The following is a 23,989-nucleotide window of genomic DNA, read 5'->3' as shown; positions in this document are numbered from 1 at the left end:
TCTTATTTTTTTTTTACTCACTGCAGGAAATCTCATCCTTCACCTTGGTCCCCCTTCCCCTCATTTTAAACAAATCTGCTAGAGTTCAACTCAGCTAGAATTGGCATAGGTTTTTAATGGAAGACGTAATATTTCAAGAAATAAATATCACAATCTGATACTGCAAAATATGTTTTGAATATCTAGTAGGAACAGAAATCTAGCTACTGCTTGTCATCCTTTGATAAGTCAGGGCTTTGTCATCCAAAATGGCATTTGGGTTTTTTGTACAGTGCAAGAGATATTGTAGTGAAATATGGGGGATGTGTTAATATGCCATGTTATATATATAAAACACTCAGAATAACATGATTTCTAGTGAGTCTGCTCTACATTGATTAAAATACACAGCCTTAAAGGCACTAATAAACTAAAAAATTCCTTTCTCTAAGCTATTTTCTCCATGTATATCTGACAGATAATTACACTGCTAATTCTATATAATAGTTTGAAGGCCTTCCTTAATGGCACAATGGCATATTTTCCAAATGATTAAAATAACGTGCCAATTAGAAAGAAATGAAATTTAAATACATTCAGGACATCTAAGTAATTGCTCTCCCTGTAAGTGAAGTTCTGGGTGACTGGTGGAGACAAATGCAGCCATACTGTGTTAATATGCACTACCAGTCAATGTAACTTGGTCAAATGTCACATCAAGATGTGCATTAAAGAAAACACCTCTCAAGGTTAAGTAGTAGCTTTTAAAGTAGCTAGTTGTGCAGCTGACTAGAAAGACCATTGTTGATATACCTCTAATTAATTTACTGAAGAGAATTTTACATTTAGATGTTAGTTCTGATAGGAATGATACAATTAAATTCAGAGTGCTTTTTAGATATAACAGTAAAAATTTATTTAAAAGAGTAAAGTATGTGAAAGACCCGAAAGTCAAAATAGACAAAATTAAAATATTTAGATTCAATAAAAATAATAGGCAAACTAGACAACCATAAAGAAAAAAAATCAGGCAGATAAATATAAGTTGAGAGGCTTGTGGAAAAGGTGCCTTGAGCTACAGCAGGACTAGTGTCAATTTTACCCAGTCACAAAAACCAATTAATCACTCAGCCAATCACACAATTTGTATGTATGGTAAATGGTAACTGTGATTGTACTTAGTAAAAAATTAAGTTCAAATTGCAAAATAAATTCTTGTAAATTTTAGGCCTTTCTCTTCACTGCTGTTTTATTATAAGTTTAGTTAAACATTACTGTCACAATAGTGACTTCCAGCATATTTGGAGTTAGATATGCCATATTTATTCCTTAGGAGTTTAGTGCGTCTTCTTCTAGTGTCTCCGAATAAAATAGTCAAAATAAAACAAGAATGGAAAACTTACTTAAAAAAATCTTAGTACTGATTGCAAAAGACTAAATCACAGATGAAATACATGAAAAGGATATTGCAGAGCTTTAACACACTAAACCTGTAAAAATTATTATCCTACTCTATCTGAAATTCAACAATGCTAAGAAGTAGCAAGAATAGAATTAAGCCCATTAATCTGCACATATTTTATCATTGTTCTGTAAAGATTATAAACCCCAAAAAACAACAGAAACATATGCATTAATTAAAACAATTAATGTATATGTTATATATACTAATATATTTATATATATATTATATATATATAATATTATATATTATTAATGCTCTGGGACTAGCAGAAGTAATATAGTGTAGGTGTTTACCATATTGTGCATGACCTAAACTAGTGAATTAAAATAAGTCCATATGTAGTGTTTCCTGGAAAGAAGATAGAGCAGTAGCATTTATAATATACTAGCATCCACAGTATTCAGCCATATTAAATGCAATTGGGACAAATAGCCAGCAGACATAGAACAAATGGACAAGCATACAGTGGAGAAATATGAAGGTTTCTATTCCTTTAAGTTTTTTATGACATGGTAATCTGTACAGGTTAGTTACACATACCCTTTCCTCTTTATCCTATTAACTGAAAATTAAAGATAGCAACATACAAGGGAGACAAATTTCACTACAATCAAAATAACACTGATGCATAAAACAGAACACGTAACTGAAATAACATCATGTTAAGGGTGTTCTTGAGATAAGAAACGTTTCAGAAGCTGCATATTAATGAATATGATTGGCTTACATGAATTATTCTTCTTGTTGTTTGCTTGATGTTATTAAATCAAGCAAAGACAGCATCAAATTCCACAAAAGAAATGTCTTTCAGTCTGCCTTTATTTTTTGTGGTGTTTTTTTTTTTTTTTTTTTTTTTTTTTTTTTTTTTTTTTTTTTTTTTGAGTACCTTCAAGGACAGAAAAATTTGTCTCAGGAGTTGCTGTTTAAAAATTGTGTTGTAAATAGGATCAGCCATGTATAGAAGTGCTCCTAATGGTCTCTAAATTTAGGAGTATCTACCACAGCCCTTGTTACCATATTTCAGTGTTTTACTACCTCCTAACTAAAAGGCTTTACTGAGATCAAATTATGGGACTTTTGTTACAAAATTAAACTGGTTGTTCCTTATTCTTCAACTAAAAAACTGGAACATAATTTTTCATCACCTGCACTCTAATCTACTGTTTGGATTTTTTTTAATGCTTTAGAAAGCTGTTGTTTGTCTCCAGCTTTAGTCTTTTATTTTCCCCACCAACAAATATATAACTTCATTGCATCCTAGGAGCAGTATTTTTTAGACCTTTGATTTTTCTACTGTTTTCTTGCAATTATAAGTAGTAGCACATATTATTTTGTAATGTAATTACACAAACATAATGGAAAAGAAAATAAAGAGAACTCTGATCCAAGTCAGACTCCTAGCATACCTAAAATAACATCCAGTTTCAAATGGAGACAGGATGTCAATTGGTAAAGGTTCTAAAACAAACTTGAGAAAGGACTAATCAGCTTTGTTCCAAGAAGGTTAATTTTTCTCTGTTGTTCAAGAAACCCATGATTTACACTGGGGATGAGAGGAAGATGCTTCTCTGTAAGCTTTAAAAGCTGTAGCCAAATTGTTACAACTATAAAGGATATTCTTGATATTCTCGATACTCTGGTCCAAGATCAGTCTTTATTATTGCAACTCATTTCATGTGGGAAAAATATGAGATGTACTTCCAAAGGGACAGGAGCAGAACAATGGTTCCCATTTTTTTCTTCCCCTTGGGAAATTTTTAGTGATAGATCATTTGCTCATCTCTGAAAATATATTTGTCTTTTTTTTCATATTTTTCAATGAGGAAACTATCTATCAAAAATTGTCTATTTGAGCATATTACTACAGCTCCCCAAAGCTCAGTGCTTTTACTAATGCTCCCCTCTACTGCATACTATAATTATAACACAGAGTACAAGGTCATTTCATTCACAAGGACCATAGCAAATGAGTGTAAAACAAGAGACAACTGACAGATAGGGAAAGACAGGAAAGTACAAGGGAATAATGAGGCAATACTAGACACAGTGATAGGCAGCAGTCTCAGAACAGAATCATCTTAAACAGTTTGAGCCCTTTTATATTTCTTTTTCTTTTAAGTAGGTAATACTGAAGTTTAGATTTTTAAAGGAAAGACCAGAAAACGATGAGGGAATAAGAAACTAGTTTCTGGATATTTTATGAGACTCACTTCTGAGATTGAGCTACAATCAGTAGAAGAGAAAGAAGGTGATTGTTTCACAAGGGAAAAATTAGATTACAAAAAAATGGCAACATGTGCTGGCCAGGGGCTGGAGGTGATGTCTCAATGCCAAATGAGTAGGAAGATGTTGGAAGCAAATAGGCTTTTAAGGGTCCTAAAAGTAAAAGCAAATTGAGAATGTTTGACATGGCAGAGGAGAGAAAAACAGAGATACATATGGATCTCAATTCCATTAAATAGCTTTGTTTTTTAAAGGGATTTGCCTACCATCTGTATTTTCAAGTTAAAGTCTTTTACACACTAACAGTGTGTGCAGCATATTAGAATCTAAAAATAGATACTTGCTCCAATTTGTCCGAGATGTGATGCTTAACTCCATGTAACACAAGGTATCAACATAAATTAGTAAAAAGAAGACACTAAAATGCTCCAAAATATTAATTGCATACTTTATGCTGTTCATATGCAACTGCTGAACACATTGAGGAAGGCAGCCAACAGCAGACCAATGTAGCCATATTCTGCATCCTCACTGTGTTGTTGTCTTTACACAGTGTCTTCAGACCAGTTTGATAATGATTGTTTGACATTCACTCTGCATGACATACTGTCCCAAAAGCCTGAGGTATTTGTTGAATAAGGTGAACAGTGCCAGAACAAGCAATCAAAACAACAGCAAAAGCCTAGTCAGAAGTATTTGCTATCGCCGAGACTGAACACCTCTCTTCACATATAAAATGATTGAAACACATTTTTCTATGATTCTTCAGAAAGTTCTCCTTGACTGTTCAGTTTTTGCTGCTTGAGTAGTCTGTCCTTTGGTATGTGCTGCAGTAAAACAAATGCTCCTTTTCAAGGTTACTTTGTGTGCGGATTACTGTTTAGCATTAAGTACACCTGTAGCATATAGAGACTCTCCAAGGTCTTTAGGCCTTCTAAACATCACTCAAGCCTTATTTCAGAGCCAAGCTGAGCTTTGTTGGACTTTTCTTCCATATCACAAATATTATTCTTGCAGCTATAGGAAAATAAGCAGTTTTCTACAGGAAACTGAAACTAGAGGGTACCCAAATCATATTCTTTCTATTCAAATCTTTTATTGCACTGTTACAGCTTTACAGTCAAAAACCACAAAATGTGAAGAGATTGCAATATACACTTTAGTCTCTGTGGTTCTATTTGACTTTCCTATTACAACTCCTCTCTCTTTTTTTCCGTCTGTGCGGATTACATTTTGGACAACAAAATGTTGTCCAACATCATATAAAGTTACTGGAAGGAAAAAAATAGTTTTCTGTATTATCTGTCTGTCTTTTTAAGCAATTATGGCATTTCCCTTTGGATAAGGTTGGTATTTAAAATATTATTACTTAATGACTTTAAAATACATTCATACTTTATCCTGGACAATTTAAAGACTTATGGATTTTTCAGGTTTAAGATAAATACATCCAAATATATTTTTCCAGTGTTTTTCAAGCTGACTAGCATGTTACAAATTCATAAACCACACTTCTCCCTCATAGAAAATGTTATTCTTCAATGCTAAAGCCTTGAAAAGGATGACTAATGCCATTGCCAAATGGGTTTTAAGACTTGAAATGTTTGTAGTAGGTATTTTTAAAATTTTCCTTTTTGTCTTGGAGAAGATGGCTATCCTTAACTGAGCGTAGAATTATATTTAAAATTTTCTTAATTGCTCCAATAATCACTGAAAAGTCAATAATATCTTAAAGTTTGTGAAAAGCCTTCATTTTCTGAAAGTATACATAGTGGAAATGAAATTAGCTACCGAAAACTACAGCTTTCAAGATACATCTGCCCATTGTCAGTTTAACTGGAGAAAATAATGTCAGATGTGGTAAGATTTGCTAAGACAAATTCTATTCACAGAATCACAGAATCACAGAATCACAGAATCACAGAATCAATATCTTGAGTTGAAAGGGACCCACAAGAATCACTGAGTTCAACTTTTAGCCCTGCACAGAACCATCCCCAAGATTAATGCCATGTACCTGAACCCTGGTTCTTGAACCCTGTCTGTGGGCTTGGTGCTCTAACCACTTCCCTGGGGAGCCTGTTCCAGTGTCCAAACACTTTCTGGGTTAAAAGTATTTTCATAATATCCAACCTAAGCCTACCCTACCAAGGGAATCTCAAGCCATTCCCTGGGATCCTGTCACTGGTCACAACAGAGAAAAGATAAGTGCTTGCCCCTCCTCTTCCCCTCACAAGGAAGCTGTAGACTGCAAGGAGGTCTGTGAGTCTCCTCCAGGCTGAGGAGGCCGAGTGACCGCAGTCTCTCCTCATACAGCTTCCCCTCAAGGCCCTTCACCATCCCTGTGACCCTTTTTCAGATGATCTTTAATAGTTTAATGTCTTTCCTGTATTGTGGCACCCAAAACTGCACACAATATTCAAGCTGAGGCTGCCCCAGCTCAGAGCAGAGCAGGACAATCCCCTCCTTTGCCCGGCTGTGATGCTGTGCCTGATGCCCCCCAGGACAGGGTTGGCCCTCCTGGCTGCCAGGGCACTGCTGGCTCATGTTCAACTTACCATGGACCAGGACCCCCAGGTCCCTTTCTGTGGTACAGCATTCCTGCATCTCATTTCTCTCTCTGTATGTACATAAAGAGTTGCCTCATCCCAGGAGCAGAATCTGGCACTTTCCCTTGTTGAACTTCATACAACTGGTGATTGCTTAGCCCCCTAAATTTTTGAGTTTTCTCTGCAAGGTCTCCCTGCCTTCAAAGGCTTCTCCCAGTTTTTTATTACCTGCATACTTGCTAAATATTCCTTCCAGTCCTGCATGAAAGTCATGAAGATGTTGAAGAATAACAGGGCTAAGGGTGGAGCCCTGTGGAACACCGCTAGTGACCGGTTCCCTATTTGATGTCACCCACTCAATGTAACTTTGTGCTCAACCTGTGAGCAAGTTGCTCACTCAACACATGATGTGTTTATTCAGCTGTGTGCTGAAAATTTTGTCTGGAAGGATCCTATGAGAGAAAGTATTGAAAACTCTGCTGAAATTCAAAAAGATTACATCAACATGCTTCCACTGATCAACTAGGTGAGATACCATGTCATAAAAGTAAAGCAGATTTGATAAGCAACACTATCCTCTCATAAAACCATGCTGGTTGTGACCAATTACTGTGTTGTCCTCCAGGTGTTTTTCAATACCTCCCAGAATAACTTTCTCCATAACTTGATGAGGCACTGAAGTGAGACTGACAATCCTGTACTCTCTGGAGTTCTCATTCACACCCTTTTTGAAAAGTGAGACAACACAGTCAGCTGTGACCTCTCTGGATCCCCAAGACCACTCAAAAATCATAGAGATGTTTTGCAATGATATCAGCAGCTCTTTGAGGATTCTCAGATGAGTCCCATGAAGCCCTATAGATTTGTAGGGATCTAGCTGGAGCAGCAGATCCTGCACAATACCAGAATTAGCTGGAAGTCCATCATTGTCACAGTCATGGTCCTCCAGCTCAGGGCTATGGGAACCCCTTGGTGCATCACCCGTGTTAAAGGCAAAGAACCCATTAAACACCTCTGCCTCTTCCATGTAGCTGTTTGGCTGGGAAGGAGAAAGTTGTAAATTTTTGCTGCTCCTTCATGGTACCCTATCACCTTTGACATTTTTGCAGGCATTTTGCTGAGCTGGGAAAGTGGGTAAGAAGACGTTAAAAACAATCTGCACCACTCTGTTTCAGCTGTCAGTCATCAGGGCTACTAAGGCTAGATGCACGCCCTTCAGGCAGTTTTGTGACTGCAGCTCAAAATGAGCCCTGTCAAAGCAGAAGCATACAATTATTCCAATCAAATTATTCCTAGGTTACACAATAGAATTATCCAGTCTAATTTGAAAGATGAATTAATTGAAGGATTATTTTTCTTTTTTTTTTTTTTCTACATAAAAGTCCCTGTGTAGGATATTAATAAAGAAAAGTTGAACACTTGACTTCCATGTTAGAGACTCTGAAAGGATGTCTGTTTTAATAAGAAACTGACTTTGTTTCAGCTCTTTACTTTCAGGGAAAGGAGGAGAATTTAGTACTTCAAATCAGCTCTTATATTAGCACAGAATCAGTATATAAAAGTAGAAAGACAAAGGCAATGCTTTGTCAGTTTTCTTTTTTTTTCTTTCCTGTTTCACAGATTACAACTGATTGAAAGGACGGTTCAGCATGAATTCCTCTGTATTGCTGCGTCTCATGGTGATGCTGGTTCAGCTTTGGCCTTGCTCTCCCAGCACGCAGAACTCCAGTGCACAAAACACAGTTCAGCCTTTCACAGCTCTTCGAAGAGTGAAACGTGGCTGGCTGTGGGAGCCTCTTTTTGCAACCGAGGAACAGATTTCACCACATCCTGTGTATATTGGACAGGTATGATAAGTAATGATTCAAGGACAGTACAAGGTTAGATTTAACACGCTGATTAGCAGCTTCCACCCTGACTCGGAAGACCAAATATCTCCAGTGATGGGGAAATAGCAACAAATGGAGAAAGAGGAGATCTGGAAGCTGTAATAAGGCAGTACTACATCTCTCCTTTCCTGTGACCTTACTCAAGGTCACAGAAGTCCCAGAGCTGTAGGCCACGGCAGTACCAAGCACCTTCCCTCACTGAGGACTGCTGTCAGGGAAACTTCACATGCATGCTGTTACTAGAACTAGGTCCATACACAGCAGATGAAAGTATAAAGGTAAAAAGTTCCTTCTTTTCTTCTGAATGAAAGTTAAGGACTCGTTTATCAACATCTGGCAATTTGCTTGGGCTATTTTTGGCACTGCATCAAAGCAGCCATACAGAGTGTGGTGTAGTTTACAAACAGTACTTAGCATGATTTTCTATTACACTAAGTAGCAGCTGATTTACCCCTCATTAATTTTTAATGAAGCTGATTAATACTAAATCCTTTTACCGCTGAGAAACTGCAGGAATCTGCATGGTTCATTAGATTAACGTAGATTTAGCACAATGAACAATTATTTTTCACCCTCCTTTAAAAATGTGCTTTAAGATAATTTCTTAACAAGGGTTAATCTTCCTCTTTCTCTCTCTGCTTATCATTATTATTACTATATTTATTATTATTATTAATTTTTGTATGCTAGAAGTAATTTTAATCTCGAGATCTATTTTTTTTCTTTAAGGCCCTTTTTAGATGAATGAACCACAATAAGTTTAACTGCTAATTAACTAGCACTAAAATTTAATTGGGCCCAAAGGGTGAAGTGCTCAAAATTCACTAATTACTTTTTCACAGCCCTTTCAAAGTAATTACTATGGAAGTGTGATATCTCACTTCTGAAATAACAACTGAAGACGTACTGTTTATTTTTAAAAAAATTATTATTACTTTTCCAACACCTTGAAAACAGTTTCTTGCAAAGAAACTTCATAAATGTCATATATTTTCATGATCTCACCTTTTTATTTCTCACAGGTAAACTGGGGATTTATATTGCAGTGAAACCATTGTCTAATAAGATATATTTACTTGTGTCTTTTTATTGAGTAGAATATGCGCTGCTTTCAGCAAATGAAGTGGTAGTCTATGATCAACACATGAATTTTTAGTAATTAAGGCCCTGAAGAAAACTGCATCAATGAAAATACAAAGGTAGACAGTCTCTGTTCTTAAATCACTATTCCATATCAAAAATCATTTTACAGTCAGAACTAAATTTTCAAATTTGATTTAACATAGACTCATGGCTCTTTTTCCATTATCAAGATTTAGAAAAAAATAAATGTGTGCATCAGCACTGCAATGGCAGACACACAAGGATGAGTACAAAAATACTTGTTCTCAGTTTTCATTTACAATGGAAAGACCATTTATTTTGTTCCCAGCCTAAAAAAAAAACAAAAACAAGTAAACTGAGAACCTTTGTTATTCTTTTTCAGCAGATGTCATCTGTGAGGGACCTCTCATTTAACACTTTCAAGGTCATGAAATCTTTTGTGGATAAATGATTCTAACTGAAATTGCTAAACACAGGTTCTGTCTTAGCAGGTGGTCAAAGGTGTGCTCCCAGACCCTAAGGATTTGGTACACTCTGTGCTCACATCTCAGCCCCAGAACTAACTATCTCAGTTAGTTTTAAGATCTAGATACAGATCATTTCTCCAAGGAAACCAAGATTTATGGATAACAAAGAAGCTGTGTTGCCCCTTACTGAGATGACAGATTTGGATGGTGTTAAAATGAGTTTGACCAGACCATTTATAAAGGGGGTAACATGACCCATGTTTAGCACACAACTACTTAAGTTGAAAATATTTAAGTTGTTCATATTTTAAATGATTCTAAACTCCCTTAGACTTGAAAATTCTATCTTTTGTATTGGAAATTAACTCTGAATATTATAGCCCTAAATACCTTTACTCAGAATAGGAACTCAAAACAGCTCCTCATATCTCAGACCAGTGTCCCTGTCACAGTCTGAATAAATTATCCATCTGATACATGCAGGTAATTATGCATTATGAAAATCTTAAAAAGCATATGCATTCTTCCAAAGAAAAGTTAAAACTATTTTTGCAACTGCAGAAGTTATTACAAAATATTTGAGTATATCCAATAAGGAAATGTTGCTTTCCTGTTCTGTGACCTCACAAATTACAGTGACCTTTAGGGTCAATAACAATAAGCAAAACAGTGAGATAATTAAAGTCAACAGTTAGGCACATTATTTGCATTTGAAACATGTTGCTTCATAAGAGAAGCAAGTTGAACAATATTTTTTTTTAACTTTGGATTTTTCACTTAGTATCCAGGCTCTTAGATAGTTTGACTTTTTTTTTTTTTTCTAAAACAATAATATGTGGAGAAAAAATAGAGAATTAATGACATAATTAAAATTTTTGTCCCATAAAATTCAACTGTGGATGCCTGCTATGTTAGGAAATTAAGTTATTGTCCTTAAAATATTGCTGTATTATGTATCACTAACATTAACAGAACTATTCTGTTGTCATGAACAAGTGCAGCTGGACCAAAATTGTCTCCAAGGCTCAGCTTCATCAAAGGAATCATCACTGTAAAGTTCTTCTTACCAATACAACAGAGAATGTAGATCATCCTGGAAGGAAATGGAAAATGTCTATTAATTTATTTTGGAATAAACAATACAGACTTTCACCACAGAATGTCTTTTCACTTCTTTAATATTTTAACAGAAACAGAACATCACTATTGCACACATTTACATTTAACATTGTTGAGTAAAAAAAACCCAAAAAAACAAAAAAACAAAAAACAACTTAAAAAACATGTGACATCTGCAATAATAAAACATTCAGATAATGTTTAACGACCTTTGCATTGTTTTCAGCAGAATTGTAGGGGAGCTGATAAAACAATGAACTAAAGTAGGTACTTAGATACATCCTCTTCACTTCAAAGTAGCTGAAGCATCTCTTTTCAGTCATATCAGGCATTTAAAAGTCTGTTATCAATATCAATATCAATATCAATATCAATACTTTAAAATTAAATTATTTTATATATTTTGCAATTAAAATGGTTGGCTGAAAATGTTACAGTACCTTCTTTCAAATATTAGTGTCCAAGAAGGCTCATTAGGGACAGGGTCCACTATAGAATCAGAACAAAGCACAAAATGAGTGTTTCAAAACTTTATTCTTCCCAAACTATGACTGATTTTTCTCTTTTGTACTTTCAGCTGAAATCAGATTTAGACAACCAGGATGGCAAGTTAAAATACGTTTTGGCTGGGGAGGGAGCTGGAACTCTTTTTGTCATCGATGAATACAATGGCAAAATTTATTTAACACAAAAGCTGGATCGAGAAAAGAAACCTTTCTACACTCTCAGAGCACAAGCAATTAACAGGAGCACTTGGCTTCCTGTTGAACCTGAATCAGAATTTATCATCAAGGTCCGAGATGTCAATGACAATGCACCGCAGTTCTTGGATGGACCTTATGTGGCCACGGTTCCAGAGATGTCACCTGAAGGTATCACATGCTGTGACTCAAACTCTATTTTCTGATTTTTTTTCTAGACAGCTGTGTCGAAGTAAAATCTTAATAGCATATTTACAGACTGCATCTCCATAAGAAGGAAGCAAACTGCTTTACAGGTTTGGAAATTTGCAAAGGTATATTCTTAATTTGGGGGTTGTAAATACCTCTACTTAACATTCTTAAGTATTTGGGTACCTACATCTCCCCAAGTCCTTTTACAAGTTCTTGATACATGCTTGGATTGACTATAGACATTTGTCTTTCCTGTCAGTGATTGAAATTTGCACTTCTTTAAAAATATGACTTTCCCAGTAGAATTAGACAGAGTACTGCAGTGAGTTGTGAAGAAGATGTGATGACCACCCTCTCTGCTTATTACCTACCTATTTACACTGCCAAGCCTCTTTCCTATCAGTCAGTTTCTCCTTGTTTGGATTTAGACAGTGTGCAGTGAAGGACTGATTCACTTCTGATTTCCTAAACACAGGAATTATAATTTTCCTGTCAAGAAGAACAACTTAATCCCTGTACCTCTTCTTTCCCACTTTCACATGATCAGACAGATCCTGTATTAGGATCTGTCATATATCTAGAAACAGTATAACAAATACAAAACAAAGTCAATATCTGGCAAATACAGGTATATATTTTATATATATATCTATATCTGTTCACATACACATATGCATTCATAATATGTGTACATGTATGTTTAAAGCCTTCAAAAACCCCAAATTGTGAATACAGCTGATGTAAACAGTCATATTATAGATAATATCTCCAAATAATTATCTTCAAAATCAAAGGGCAACTAGATTCTTCAGATCTTAGACAAAAGATAATATTTTAAATTTATAAGCCTACTTGTTTTGCTTATTTCTATTGCAAGTGATATTGAAAAGAAATTCAAGTGTTGTGCTTCTTTCAATGGTATGAATCAATGAGACCATTAATGTAATAGTATCAGTGATGCTATTAAGCATTATCTGCTCAAAATTTAGAGCAAAATCAGTGAATATTTTACAGCAAGCCATAAACTTTATCTTCTACCAGCCAGGATAGCAGTTGAAAGAAAAGGATTTTCATGCCTGGTATTTAATTAAAAGTGGGGTTAATATCCTAATTTTTGCCAGGATGCAACAGATCACCATCACTACCAGTAGCTACATAAGACACGCATTCTACCAATTTATTTGTTACTGATACCTGCTGCCTGCTTATACCACCTTCCACCAGGGAAATCACTTCTATTGTTTGTTCACTGTCACTTTCTTCTGTGCAGACAGACTTAATTCTGCACCGGACCTCTTGGTCAAATAGCTTTTTCTAACATAATGAGTTGCTTGTTCAGTGGGTTCTTCTGGCTTTTGCATCTTGCTCATTTACTCAGCTTTGGAGACAAAATAACTGTCCTATCAAAGACCTTTACATTTTTATTCGTTATGTGCTCATAGTAAAAATGAGTACAGTTCACTGTCTAGAATTATCTAGGATTTCAAAAATTTAGGACTTTGAAAATTCCTTTCATTTAGTTTTTCATTTCTTTGTGGTAAAACATTGTTTATAGGTCCCTTAGTCTCTTATAAAAATGTTTTTTAAAAGGCTGATTATTTAGTGTATCTTCATTTATACTCACAGAGGCTTGAAGCCATTCATATAAGTGTGTGAACAACTGATTTTTTTCCATTTTATCCTTCTGTCTTAATGATGGCTAAACGTAAAGAAAAAAAAAAAAAAAAAGAAAAAAGAAAATAGAAAAACCATCAGGTAGGGTGATACTTAGACCCACAACAAAAGTAGTAATCTTTTCCCATTTACCTCTGTTTCTCACCTGAAACCATGACCAAGACCTTGACAGTTGAGAAGTTTCACTCTGTATTGCTTTGAGTTTGCTATAAAGAGATACACTAAAAATGAAAGGCTCAGCTGTCTTTGTCCACTCTCTTATGTCATCTGTTAGATTCCTAAAACATGTCACTTCCTCATAAGAATAATTAAAGAAAGTAAATTAAAAAATCAGAAGTAAAACCATGTCCTGTTTGTCATAATGGGTGAAAAATAAAGCAAAATTCCCATTTGCCTTCTCTCTCAGACTTCCTGAAATAGTAAACTCACTGATTTACGATCATCCAGTGTATCATACATTAATCCAGGTCATCCAGGATCTTGAAATACTTTCTGTGTTACTGCTTCTACACTTGACTCCTCTAGTACTAATATCATAGCTATTCCAGAGATCATTCTTTCATCTACTTCTTCCATGGAGACACTACTGGAATACTAATGTGCATGCATGGAATATACAATACAAGCTGAGTGTATACCTAGACAGTGGTCAGCTCCAAAACATGAAACAAATGAGCCACACACCATGAGTACTTCCTGGGTCTCACCCTGCTTCTCAAAAGATAGGAATTGCACCACCGAGGTGACACCTGTTTCAGTGTGCACTATAAAACAATCTTACAAGGAAATTTATAAGCTCATAGCAGGGAGAAAGAGTAAACCACTAAAATCTGCAGTATTGATAGCATAGTTGTTGATAATATTAGTGTTTTTCTCCCAATAAACTAAAGTATACTCTTGCATAAAACGGGGTGAAGAATAGAGTTAATTTAAATAATACAGTGCAATAAGGAGGTTTGCTCTTTGCTCTGTTTAAATGTTCTCTGGCTTTGGTTCAGCTCACTGGTGCTTGGTTTCCTAATAATTTCCTGACAGAAAACACTCTTAGGAAGCGTGGTCAAGACTTGGGAATTACCACTAGTGCACGTTTTGTCTGGAACTAAGAAAGCAAGTAGAGAATAATTCAGAGCTGGTCACTTGCCTCAGACAACCACAGCAAAACCAGAAAACAGACACAAATTACTGTGCCTGAAGTTAGTTACTAGTATCAATATACATACAAATGCGCCAACAAATTAGACTACATTTTAATTCTTTATTAACTGTCTTTTATCTTCAGTACTAAATTTTATTAGGGTTTCATATGCAAGTGTCACAGTAAATGAAAAGCGTGTCAGCAAATGGACTCTTCTGAGAACACAGGACTCTACCCTCAGGCATTTGGTGTGAATTTACACTGTCTTACTTATAGCTGTTAAACTCGTACAAATGCTGGTCTGATGGAGTGGTTAAGAGTCAGATGCAATAATCTATTAGTATTTAATGTCTTTATAGATCTCAAGCTCTAGTTAGAAAAATGAATAGCTATTTGCCATATGAGGGCCCCATAGTATATCTAATGGGCTGCAGCTTATAAATGGCACTCTGCTATATTTTGCCTGAGAAGGGTAAAACCAAGGCTTCAGAGATGCAAAGTATCAGTTTGCCTCAAATAAAGCTAATCAAAAAAGTTCAACTGTAAGTTTTATCATGTGATGTTTGCAATGTCAGGACTAGGGCTTTGGGGTTTCTTTTTATGGGAGGCTGAGTGAAGTTATATGTTAATTGATTGTTTTAAAATATATGATTTCTATCTGTTCAATTATTCTTCTCACAACCATGAAGTTACAAATAATGGCTTTTGGGAGTTTTTGAGAATATTAGCATTTCAGTTTCTGTCACCCAGATACAAATGTTGTGTAAATATGATTCCATTCTGCAAATGGTTTGAATTCAGTTTTGGGATTCCTTTGTGAGTTTTGGGGTTTGGTTGGTTGGTTTTTTTGTTGTTGTTGTTTTCGGGGATTTGTTTCAGTTTTTATTAAATTTGTTTTGGTGGATTGTTTTTTTCTGATGGTTAAATTTATAAAGAAATGAAGGTTTCATGAATGTGAAAAATTAAAAACTGAGTAACTACTCTAAAGCCAGCATAACATTTTTCTTGCTACATAGCGCATGCTTACTGTAGAGGTTCATGCAGTTATCACGCAATCTTTGTTCTAAAAAATTGTGAGAAATTATAGCTTTCTCTCTCCATGGTTTCCTGTCACCCCAATTTAGAAATAAATTGTCTTCTTCCTTGGAGTGCAGAATATCTATTCTTTCTTCCTTCCAGGTCAGCTCCCTCTTTACTAGATTCCTTTTGACTATTCACCTTTCCATTAATTACATCCACCAGCTGTGTCTCACTGATTCCAACTGGATAAAGTCCTTACTTCTGCATTCTGTAATACTCTAGAAGAGTTAACAGACAAGAAAGAAAGTGTGTTCGGGTCCCAGAGAAGAAGGAAAGGCGGCTTTATATTCAGTATTTCTTTATAATGCCTAGAAACTGCAGAAAATAAATCTACCGTTAAATGTGAGATGAACAAAAGCTGTGATGATAACTCTGAAGTCCTATATATGTGTTGGATTTTATTCCTGATTTGCTAAATATGTGGCTATAAATAAGTCCCTAAACATAGTTGTGGGCACTTGAGTTTGTTTAATAGAAAATGGCATTCATGACAGACTAAACCTCTTGGAGCATCTGTAGCTCTTGATCCCTTCCTAACTGGCAATTTTTTTTTTCCAAAGCAACTCTTCTAGTTGTAATGGTCTGTGTTCTAGTCATGCTAAATTTTCTTAGAGGATGAATTTTCTGTGATTTGAGAGTAATTTTCATAGATCACAGGTGATATGAAGTTGAGTTGTGTAGCTGAAGATTCCATTTAGTTTTCAGTCTTATTAAAGAATTCAGTTATTTCTGAGGCATGTATGTGCCCTGATTAAATATGAATCTGTAATTTTATCTTCAAAATTTCTCCAGAGCAATAGGATCTGTATATATATTTATACCTCTATACACACATCTAAATTATCTATATTTATGCACCTAAACACACAGACACTTGATGTTGTAGGTAAGTTTTGAAGGACATATATGTCCAAAATTTGGTGGGAATTAATAACAGTTTAGTTTAATCTCTGCCTGTGAGAAGATAACATCCATTAGGAAATCACTTCAAATGCTGCTCAATAAATAGAGAAAAAATGCAAAAATAAATTATTTAAAGAAGCAAATAATTTAATTTAGCTTACCTTTATATGAGAAAGCTTTTTTTCATTTCTATTTAAAAATAAAATTATCTAGCTGCTAGAAAACTCAGCAATGAATATATTTATTTGGGACAAATATCACATTTTCTTTTGTCATTACATAAAAGGTATTTCTAGTCTAACTCCTCACACTCCACCTTTTTCTCTTCCTCTTTTCTCCTCCAGCCTAACTATACCGCTGTAATGATAATCAGGGGCAATCGTGTGAAAGTATGCTCAAGATTTTTAGAATGTAGCTTGATTTCCTGCTGTTCCTCACAAGAAGTGATATTTGTATTCTAATGCAGAATCTAGGTGAGGAAAAAAGACAAAAATAATTATTACCTTAAATATGATGTTACTGTGAATATTTTTTTAAAAGGACGGCATTAGAGATGGTGCCATGAGGTTACTGTCAATCTTCTTTCTAGGATATGAATAGGTTCCCATCAAAGAACAAATCAAGTTCTGCAATTTGATTCCACTGTGGTTTTGCACTGGGATTTCTACCACATGTTTTGCATTGGGACAAGCTCATTAAAGAGAGCTTGAATCAAGAATAAAATTTTTATCAGAGCCTTGTTATACTTCTTGGATGCTTTGCTTGTTAACAATTAATTTCTTTATCACCAACAGGCCTACTGGTGATAAAGTGACTGTGTTTTCTTATTCTTATGGGAAAATTCCATAAAATACTTTGAAGAATACACAAGACGAGGAGAAACAATTTGCCTTACTCCATTGACATATTAGAAAAGAGGCATGATATATATAGTATTTTAGGCAATATAAATTTAGCACTGAAAAATCATATACTATTTACTTTTATTTTAATTGAAGTTTTGAATGCAACAAGACCAGCTGCTGAAAAAATATTTTCCCTTTTTAATGATAAATTTTAGTAGGTGCCATTTGCTCTTGTAAATTTTTAGGACTTTTTATTAGTATGTTGAAAGGTTTTTAAAGATTTTATGTTTTGTAATTATGAGACAATTTATAGAAGAAGAAAACAAACATAATCTATTTTATTTTTCCTTGAGGTACTTCGGTTACACAGGTAACAGCTACAGATGCTGATGATCCTTCTTATGGGAATAGTGCTCGTCTGCTTTACAGTCTCGTTCAGGGACAGCCTTATTTCTCTGTGGAGCCGAAGACAGGTACTACAAGTGAATTTGTAACTTGAAAACATTCATAAACTCATAAAATGGATCCAAGCAAAATTGTCTTTCTTGATTTCAACACAAAGATCCTTAACAACCCTAGACCCTTACATCTCTGCAAGGTACCTAGATCTGAAGAAAATCAACTTTTCTTTCCCATAGGAAGATGAAATCCTTTCTCTCTAGCAAGTCCAAACTTTAGTTAGAAAATTGTCTTTTTGAGTAAAGAGTTAGACTCTAAATATCCCAATTAAAAAAATAATCTAGGAACACTTCTCAATTAACAGCTCCATGGCACATCATGTGATATTTCTATCTGTTTGTTGGATAAACCACAGATATGTTACATCCCTCCAAAAACCTAATGTCTAAGTAAGAGAGATGGTTACATGTAGTAGAGGAAATATATGGAGCATTCTGCTCCCCAAAACTCTAAATATGCAGAATGGATTTGACATACAGAGCACATGCTACCGTGATGACTAATACCCAGTATTAGGACAGTTGTGCTATGCACAGTCTAGAATGAAAATTCATAACTGTGTCCAGTGATGCATCTTATATGCCTATTATATTATACACATGTACTATATTATAATATATACATATACTATATTATACTTTATACCTATGTCTATGTCAGATGTTGAGAAAAAAATGAGATTATATGCTATTATATTGTACTTTGTATTTTTAGGGGTCATTAGAATGGCTTCCCAAATGGATAGAGAAACAAAAGAGCAGTATTTGGTCATCATTCAAGCCAAAGATATGCTTGGGCAACCAGGAGCATTTTCTGCAACAGCCACCGTTACCATCAACCTCTCCGACGTCAATGACAATCCACCTAAATTTCAACACCGTGAGTAGAGGTTAATGGAAGTCTTGGAAATGGAAATCTTGAGGAAATTTAGATCCACTGTAGCTCTGTTAGGTTTTCTGGTAGGTCTTTTGAGAACAGGGCTATGCTTTGACTTCAGCATACAGCTGTAAAAAAGTAAAATAGACAGTGGATAAAAAGTTGTCACAAAAAGCTCAAAAACCAAGAGGAAAAGAAAATCTATCATTTCAAAAATCTCAAACCTGGTATTTTTACTTACCACTAGACTTCGGAGACAAATGGTTAAACTGCTTTCCCTATTATTTGCACTACCTCAGCTTAAAATCTGGAAAATGGGATATTTAGCATCATTTCCACTCACCTTTTTTCTTCTTTTCCTCTCTTCATTTCTTTTGACACATACTATTAAATTTTTGGCTAATGATGTGAACCTCTCTGTCCAGGTAGTTTCTAGCAGAAATGAGAGCTGCACATCGGGCTAGCTGGAAAAAACTGTGCTGTTGGGAAGTGCTGCCCTCCACTGTTTTTTTCACCCTGTTCAGTCATAGAACCATAGAATAGTTAGTGTTGGAATAGACCTTTAAATGTCATCTTGTCCAACCCTCCTTCAACGGGCAGGGATGCTTAGAGCAGCATTCAAACTGACCTGGAATTTCTCAGAGATTTGCCATGTCTCTCGGCAACCTGTGTCAGTGTTTCATCACCCTCACAGTAAAAAACATTTTTCTTATACCTAATCTAAACCTTCCCTCCTTCAGTTTAAAACCATTAGGGGTTTTTTTGTTTTGTTTTGTTTTTGTTGGTTTTTTGTTTGTTTGGTTGGGGGTTTTTTTGTCATTTGCTCCATACACTGCTGAAGTAGGGCTGAGAGGGAAGGGCTCCCAGGGGGAAAGATTGTCCTGCCCTGCACCTAAGACCTATACAACGCCAGATTCTGTCCATTGCTCTGGTAGAAGTTGGGGCTTTCCTCAGCTCTCTGACAGCCTCAAGCTACAGCACTTATTGATCATGGCAGATCACTGAACTTTGCCAGCATTTGTTTCTTTAGGGCTCTACTACATGAGTGTCTCTGAAGAGGCTCCCGTGGGCACCACCGTAGGCAAAATCTTTGCAGAAGACAGTGACACTGGGGACAATGCAGCCATGGACTATTTCATTGATGCAGACAGCTCAGATGTTTTCTACATCTTTACAAACAATGAGACTCAAGAAGGAATTATCTTACTAAAAAAGGTGAGATCTCAGAAAACTAGAAAAAAAAAATCTCTAAATATTTGAAAGAAAATCCTCAAGCAAGCTGGATGTGTAGAAAAGGCCTATTGCTTTGAATTCTTTTTTTTTTTTTTTTTCTTTAAGCTTTGTGATTTGATTGGAATATTATGAGGGATAAAAGAATAACGCTTTTCTTTCTGTTTACATTTTTGACTCATTCCTATTACTGCTGAATATAATAGTGACAGTCAGAGTATCTTAATGTTATTCCTAACTGTGCAACACAGTGTATCCCATTGTGAGAAAATGTTCTCTCTCTTCTGTGCATCATCTGTAAAATCTTTATCAATAAACTGCAAGCAATCTCACCTCATTTCCAACACTTCCTGTTCACTGAAACCAGAATTTATGACTGTATTGATAGTGGAGTTTTTGTTGTGACATAGCTTTGAAAAGTACAATCAAAAGTACAATCAAAAAAGACCAGTTCATCAATTAAGAAAAGCAATATACTTTGATACTCTGTAATTTATTTTTAAATCACTCAGGAAGATTTCTCAATCATCTCAGGGATCATGGGAAATGAAAATAGAGTTTATCACCGTGAGCCTAGCAGATAAGGACACACTTGGAGACAGAGGTCTGGGTTCATCAGAGCAAGCAGGGCAGGAGCACCACCCTTTGTTTATTCTTCCTATTACATACCTCTCACAAGGTGACCATGGATTGGAGAGTGGTTATTCCCACCTCTCACCGCATTGGTCAAGGGAACTGTCACACAGTCTTGTTTGTCCCAGCATGGAATGTAAAAACAATGGCTATGTTTATAGAACATAGCTGGTGTTTACATGAAAAGAGCGTGAGAAGGTACAAACCTTCTACTTAATATGAAACGCTCAGCTAGCTAGGAAAACTCATGGCAACATGAGTTCAATAGACTAATAAAATCTAGGACCATGAAGAGTTGAATACTCTAAGTGTGAGAAGTTTTCTGGGTTTGTTTTGATTTTTGTTTTGGTTTTGTTTGGTTTTATTTTGTTTCTTTTTTCGTTTCGGAAGCTATTTATTTAGTAGGTATTTTGTTTACATATATATTTCAGAAGATTAACGCTATCTAAAATTGTAGAGCAAATATGTGTTATTAGGGGTGACATTCTATGGAAATTCTTTTTTACAGTGCTATTTGACTGCAGCATTAAAGCCATTAAAGCATGAAATGTTAAAACAAACAAGCACATCTTAATTTGAAACTGTTTTTAACATAAAAATGAAACCTTAGAATTCACTTTTAGAAGTAATCATTTTTCTAAACTTTTCTAAAATAGGTATAACACTACTTTGTCTTTAATCTCACACCATTTATTAAACTATATTTTATTTCAAATATAAAGAAATATTCCAAAACTCGCTTTCTTTCTTAACAGAGAGTGGATTATGAAAGCAAAAGGAGATACAGTATTCAAGTAAAAGCTGTAAACAGATACATTGATGAGCGTTTTTTGAAAGAAGGACCATTTGAAGACACAACCATAGTCAAAATCAATGTGGAAGATGCTGATGAGCCTCCAGTTTTCAGCTTGGAGAGCTACGTGATGGAGATTGTTGAAGGAGCTATGATTGGCGCACTCGTGGGGGTCGTAACTGCTAGAGACCCAGATGAAGATGGCAGTCCAGTCAGGTACCTGTCTTAAAATGTAGACAGGCCTCGAATGAAAATGGAATTGGTATTTCCAAAGCATATTTCTCTTCCTTACCATAGCTCATTTTCTGTGATATCCAAGGTTATTGCAGATGTCACTGTTTAACCCACATCAGCAGGTGAGGACCATACAGGCACTTAGTCCCTCAGCCACTGGGATGCAAAAGAGAACTGGGAGCATAAAGTTTTGAGAACTCATGGGTTCAGAGAAAGATAGTTGTTTATTATTATCCTTAATATTATTACTGAGCTATCAAAATAATAATAATACTTAGCATCAAAGAAAATAAGAGATGGGAAAAACCCAGATGTGATATTTCCTCCCTCCTTATTCTCTTCAAGGGTCTCAGCTAGCTCAGCCCTTCTCAGGCCTAGGAGGATTATATCAAGAAAGACAGGATAAGGATTCAAAAGAGGCTCTCACCCTTTTAGCTGCAGTCCTTTATTCCAGGATGGTGTCCCAGGAGAGAGAGAGAGGACGATCCCGGGGGACAGGGGTCTTTTTCTCAGGGTTTCTCAGGGAGGGGCCAGCTGGCACACAGCCAATGGGGTCAGAAGGGGAAGGAAGGGTCAGACTACATGACAGGAGTTCCAGGGGTCCCTGAGGGAGAAGAAACCATTTCCCCAGGGGGATGTAACACAGATGTGCAACAAATCCCCAAGAAAAACAAGTGATGCAAAAAGACCCAAAACAATTGCTTACCACAAGCCAGCTGACACCCAGCCACTCAACCAGGCAACAGCAGATTCTGCTTTTTATAATATCAATGATAAATAATTTTGATGTCTCTTAAGGGAGAAAAGAGGTAATTAATCTTTAACATGGATTTATAATTAAAATAGCTTCTTGAATTGCCTTCATTCACTGTGTATTGTGCAATTTAAACAAACCAGGATACAGTGACAAATGACTGAGACACAATTTATGCTGTGTAGATTTCTAACAGCAGATATACACATATATTATACTAAGGCTTCAGAGCTTTAGGCAGTGATTTGTTATGCTTTCCCATTCATTTACTGTTATTTATTAGGTTAGTAATAGGTTAAATTAAATAAGAAAAAAAAATTACATGTATTTTTTTGTTCCCCCCTCTAAAAGGGCTCATTTGATGGTTTGTTTAGATAAGGGAAACATCTTCTGTAGAACAATTAAACATTAACACACATCTATAACTTCTTAGTTAGAAATGTTTTGGAGGAACTGGCTTCAAATTGCAAATGTCTGCATAGTCCTAAAACAGTGACACAGGTATTGCATCAATGAGATCCTTTAGAATAGAGTATATCAGTTCTAATATAAAGATGTGTTTTTTGGGCTAAGTGCCATGAAAATGAATCTAATTTTGAAACCATTCCTATCATAAATGACAGCAATTACTTATAATATAGAAAACAATTTGTGTTGCTTTGTGGACTCCAGGTTTCAAACAACCAAATTTAAAAAAAACTGTGCAACAAAAGTTCACTATGCTAATAATAAAAAAAATCCTAATACTTAATATAGTTTTTCTTAATAATGGTTATCAAGAATCAGATTACCAAATAAATGCCCAAAGAAAACACAATAACTATGTCAGAAAAAATTATAAATACCTTAAATAGAAATTTATAAGTATCCAAATTTGGTTCACATTATAAAAACTTTCACTTACAATATTGTGCTGGTTCTTCAATTTATCTTCTTACTGATTTTTAAAAGAGACAGAATGTAGCTGTGAATAACAAGTTAGAGTCTCATTTAACTGCTGACAGGTTTTCTGAGCTGGAGTCCTAAGTATCAACAAGAAACAGAAAGGCTTTGTCAAGCAGAATTAAGGGTAAAATAAAAAGGAATAGTTGCATACGGGCATGCCAAATTGGAGTGGAAAGAATCTTTCAACTATTCAAAGAGGTTTTATTCCCATTAAATAGACTTTATTAACAACAGCATCATATGATCTTCTGCTTTGTAGACCATTAAAAACATCAGCAATTATCATTTCCATTTGAACCAATATATTTCATTGCTATTTCAGTTTATCTTTGTGTGGTTAGACACATCAACAAGTGGTTAGACTTTAACCACTTGGGTGGCATGTGTATATGTATGTGCACAATGTGCATGTCCACAGCATCTGGAACCTTTTCAGCAAAAACTCAGGAGCACTGAGTCTTCCCTGCAATCATCTCCTGCATTAGGATTTTGTACTCTGCCGTAGTGTCACCTCATTACAGATAATTGTCTCTTTATAATGCCCATTCCCTTGGCATCAGAGCATGTCAGCAATGATAAAATAGATTTGCCATTATACCTCCACTTAGATGTTGATGTTATTCATTTCACAAGTGGCAATTTTGCTGTTTCTTTTCAATGAAGTCATTCACCTGCTGTGAGACTGACTTAGAAGTAAAAATGAATAATGCATTTCAGATTCGGTTAACATTAATATAGAT

At 35.4% G+C, this 23,989-nt stretch overlaps 1 protein-coding gene across 1 annotated transcript in view; it reads left to right on the top strand.

Annotated features, from left to right (window-relative positions):
* Positions 1-23,989, top strand: part of LOC134550494 (cadherin-19-like) — a 68,087-nt gene that overhangs the window by 20,691 nt on the left and 23,407 nt on the right. Inside the window, exons 2-7 of the mRNA XM_063397244.1 lie at positions 7,837-8,063; positions 11,373-11,667; positions 17,679-17,798; positions 18,499-18,663; positions 19,691-19,875; positions 21,279-21,532. Of these exons, the coding sequence (XP_063253314.1) occupies positions 7,866-8,063; positions 11,373-11,667; positions 17,679-17,798; positions 18,499-18,663; positions 19,691-19,875; positions 21,279-21,532 (1,217 nt within the window). The 5' untranslated portion in view covers positions 7,837-7,865. The remainder of the gene's footprint in view (positions 1-7,836; positions 8,064-11,372; positions 11,668-17,678; positions 17,799-18,498; positions 18,664-19,690; positions 19,876-21,278; positions 21,533-23,989) is intronic.

The sequence above is a fragment of the Prinia subflava genome, chromosome 1 (assembly GCF_021018805.1).
Source record: "Prinia subflava isolate CZ2003 ecotype Zambia chromosome 1, Cam_Psub_1.2, whole genome shotgun sequence".
Lineage (NCBI taxonomy): Eukaryota > Metazoa > Chordata > Aves > Passeriformes > Cisticolidae > Prinia > Prinia subflava.
The sequence above is the reverse complement of the archived record's forward strand: the minus strand, read 5'-3'. Positions and strand labels throughout refer to the sequence as shown.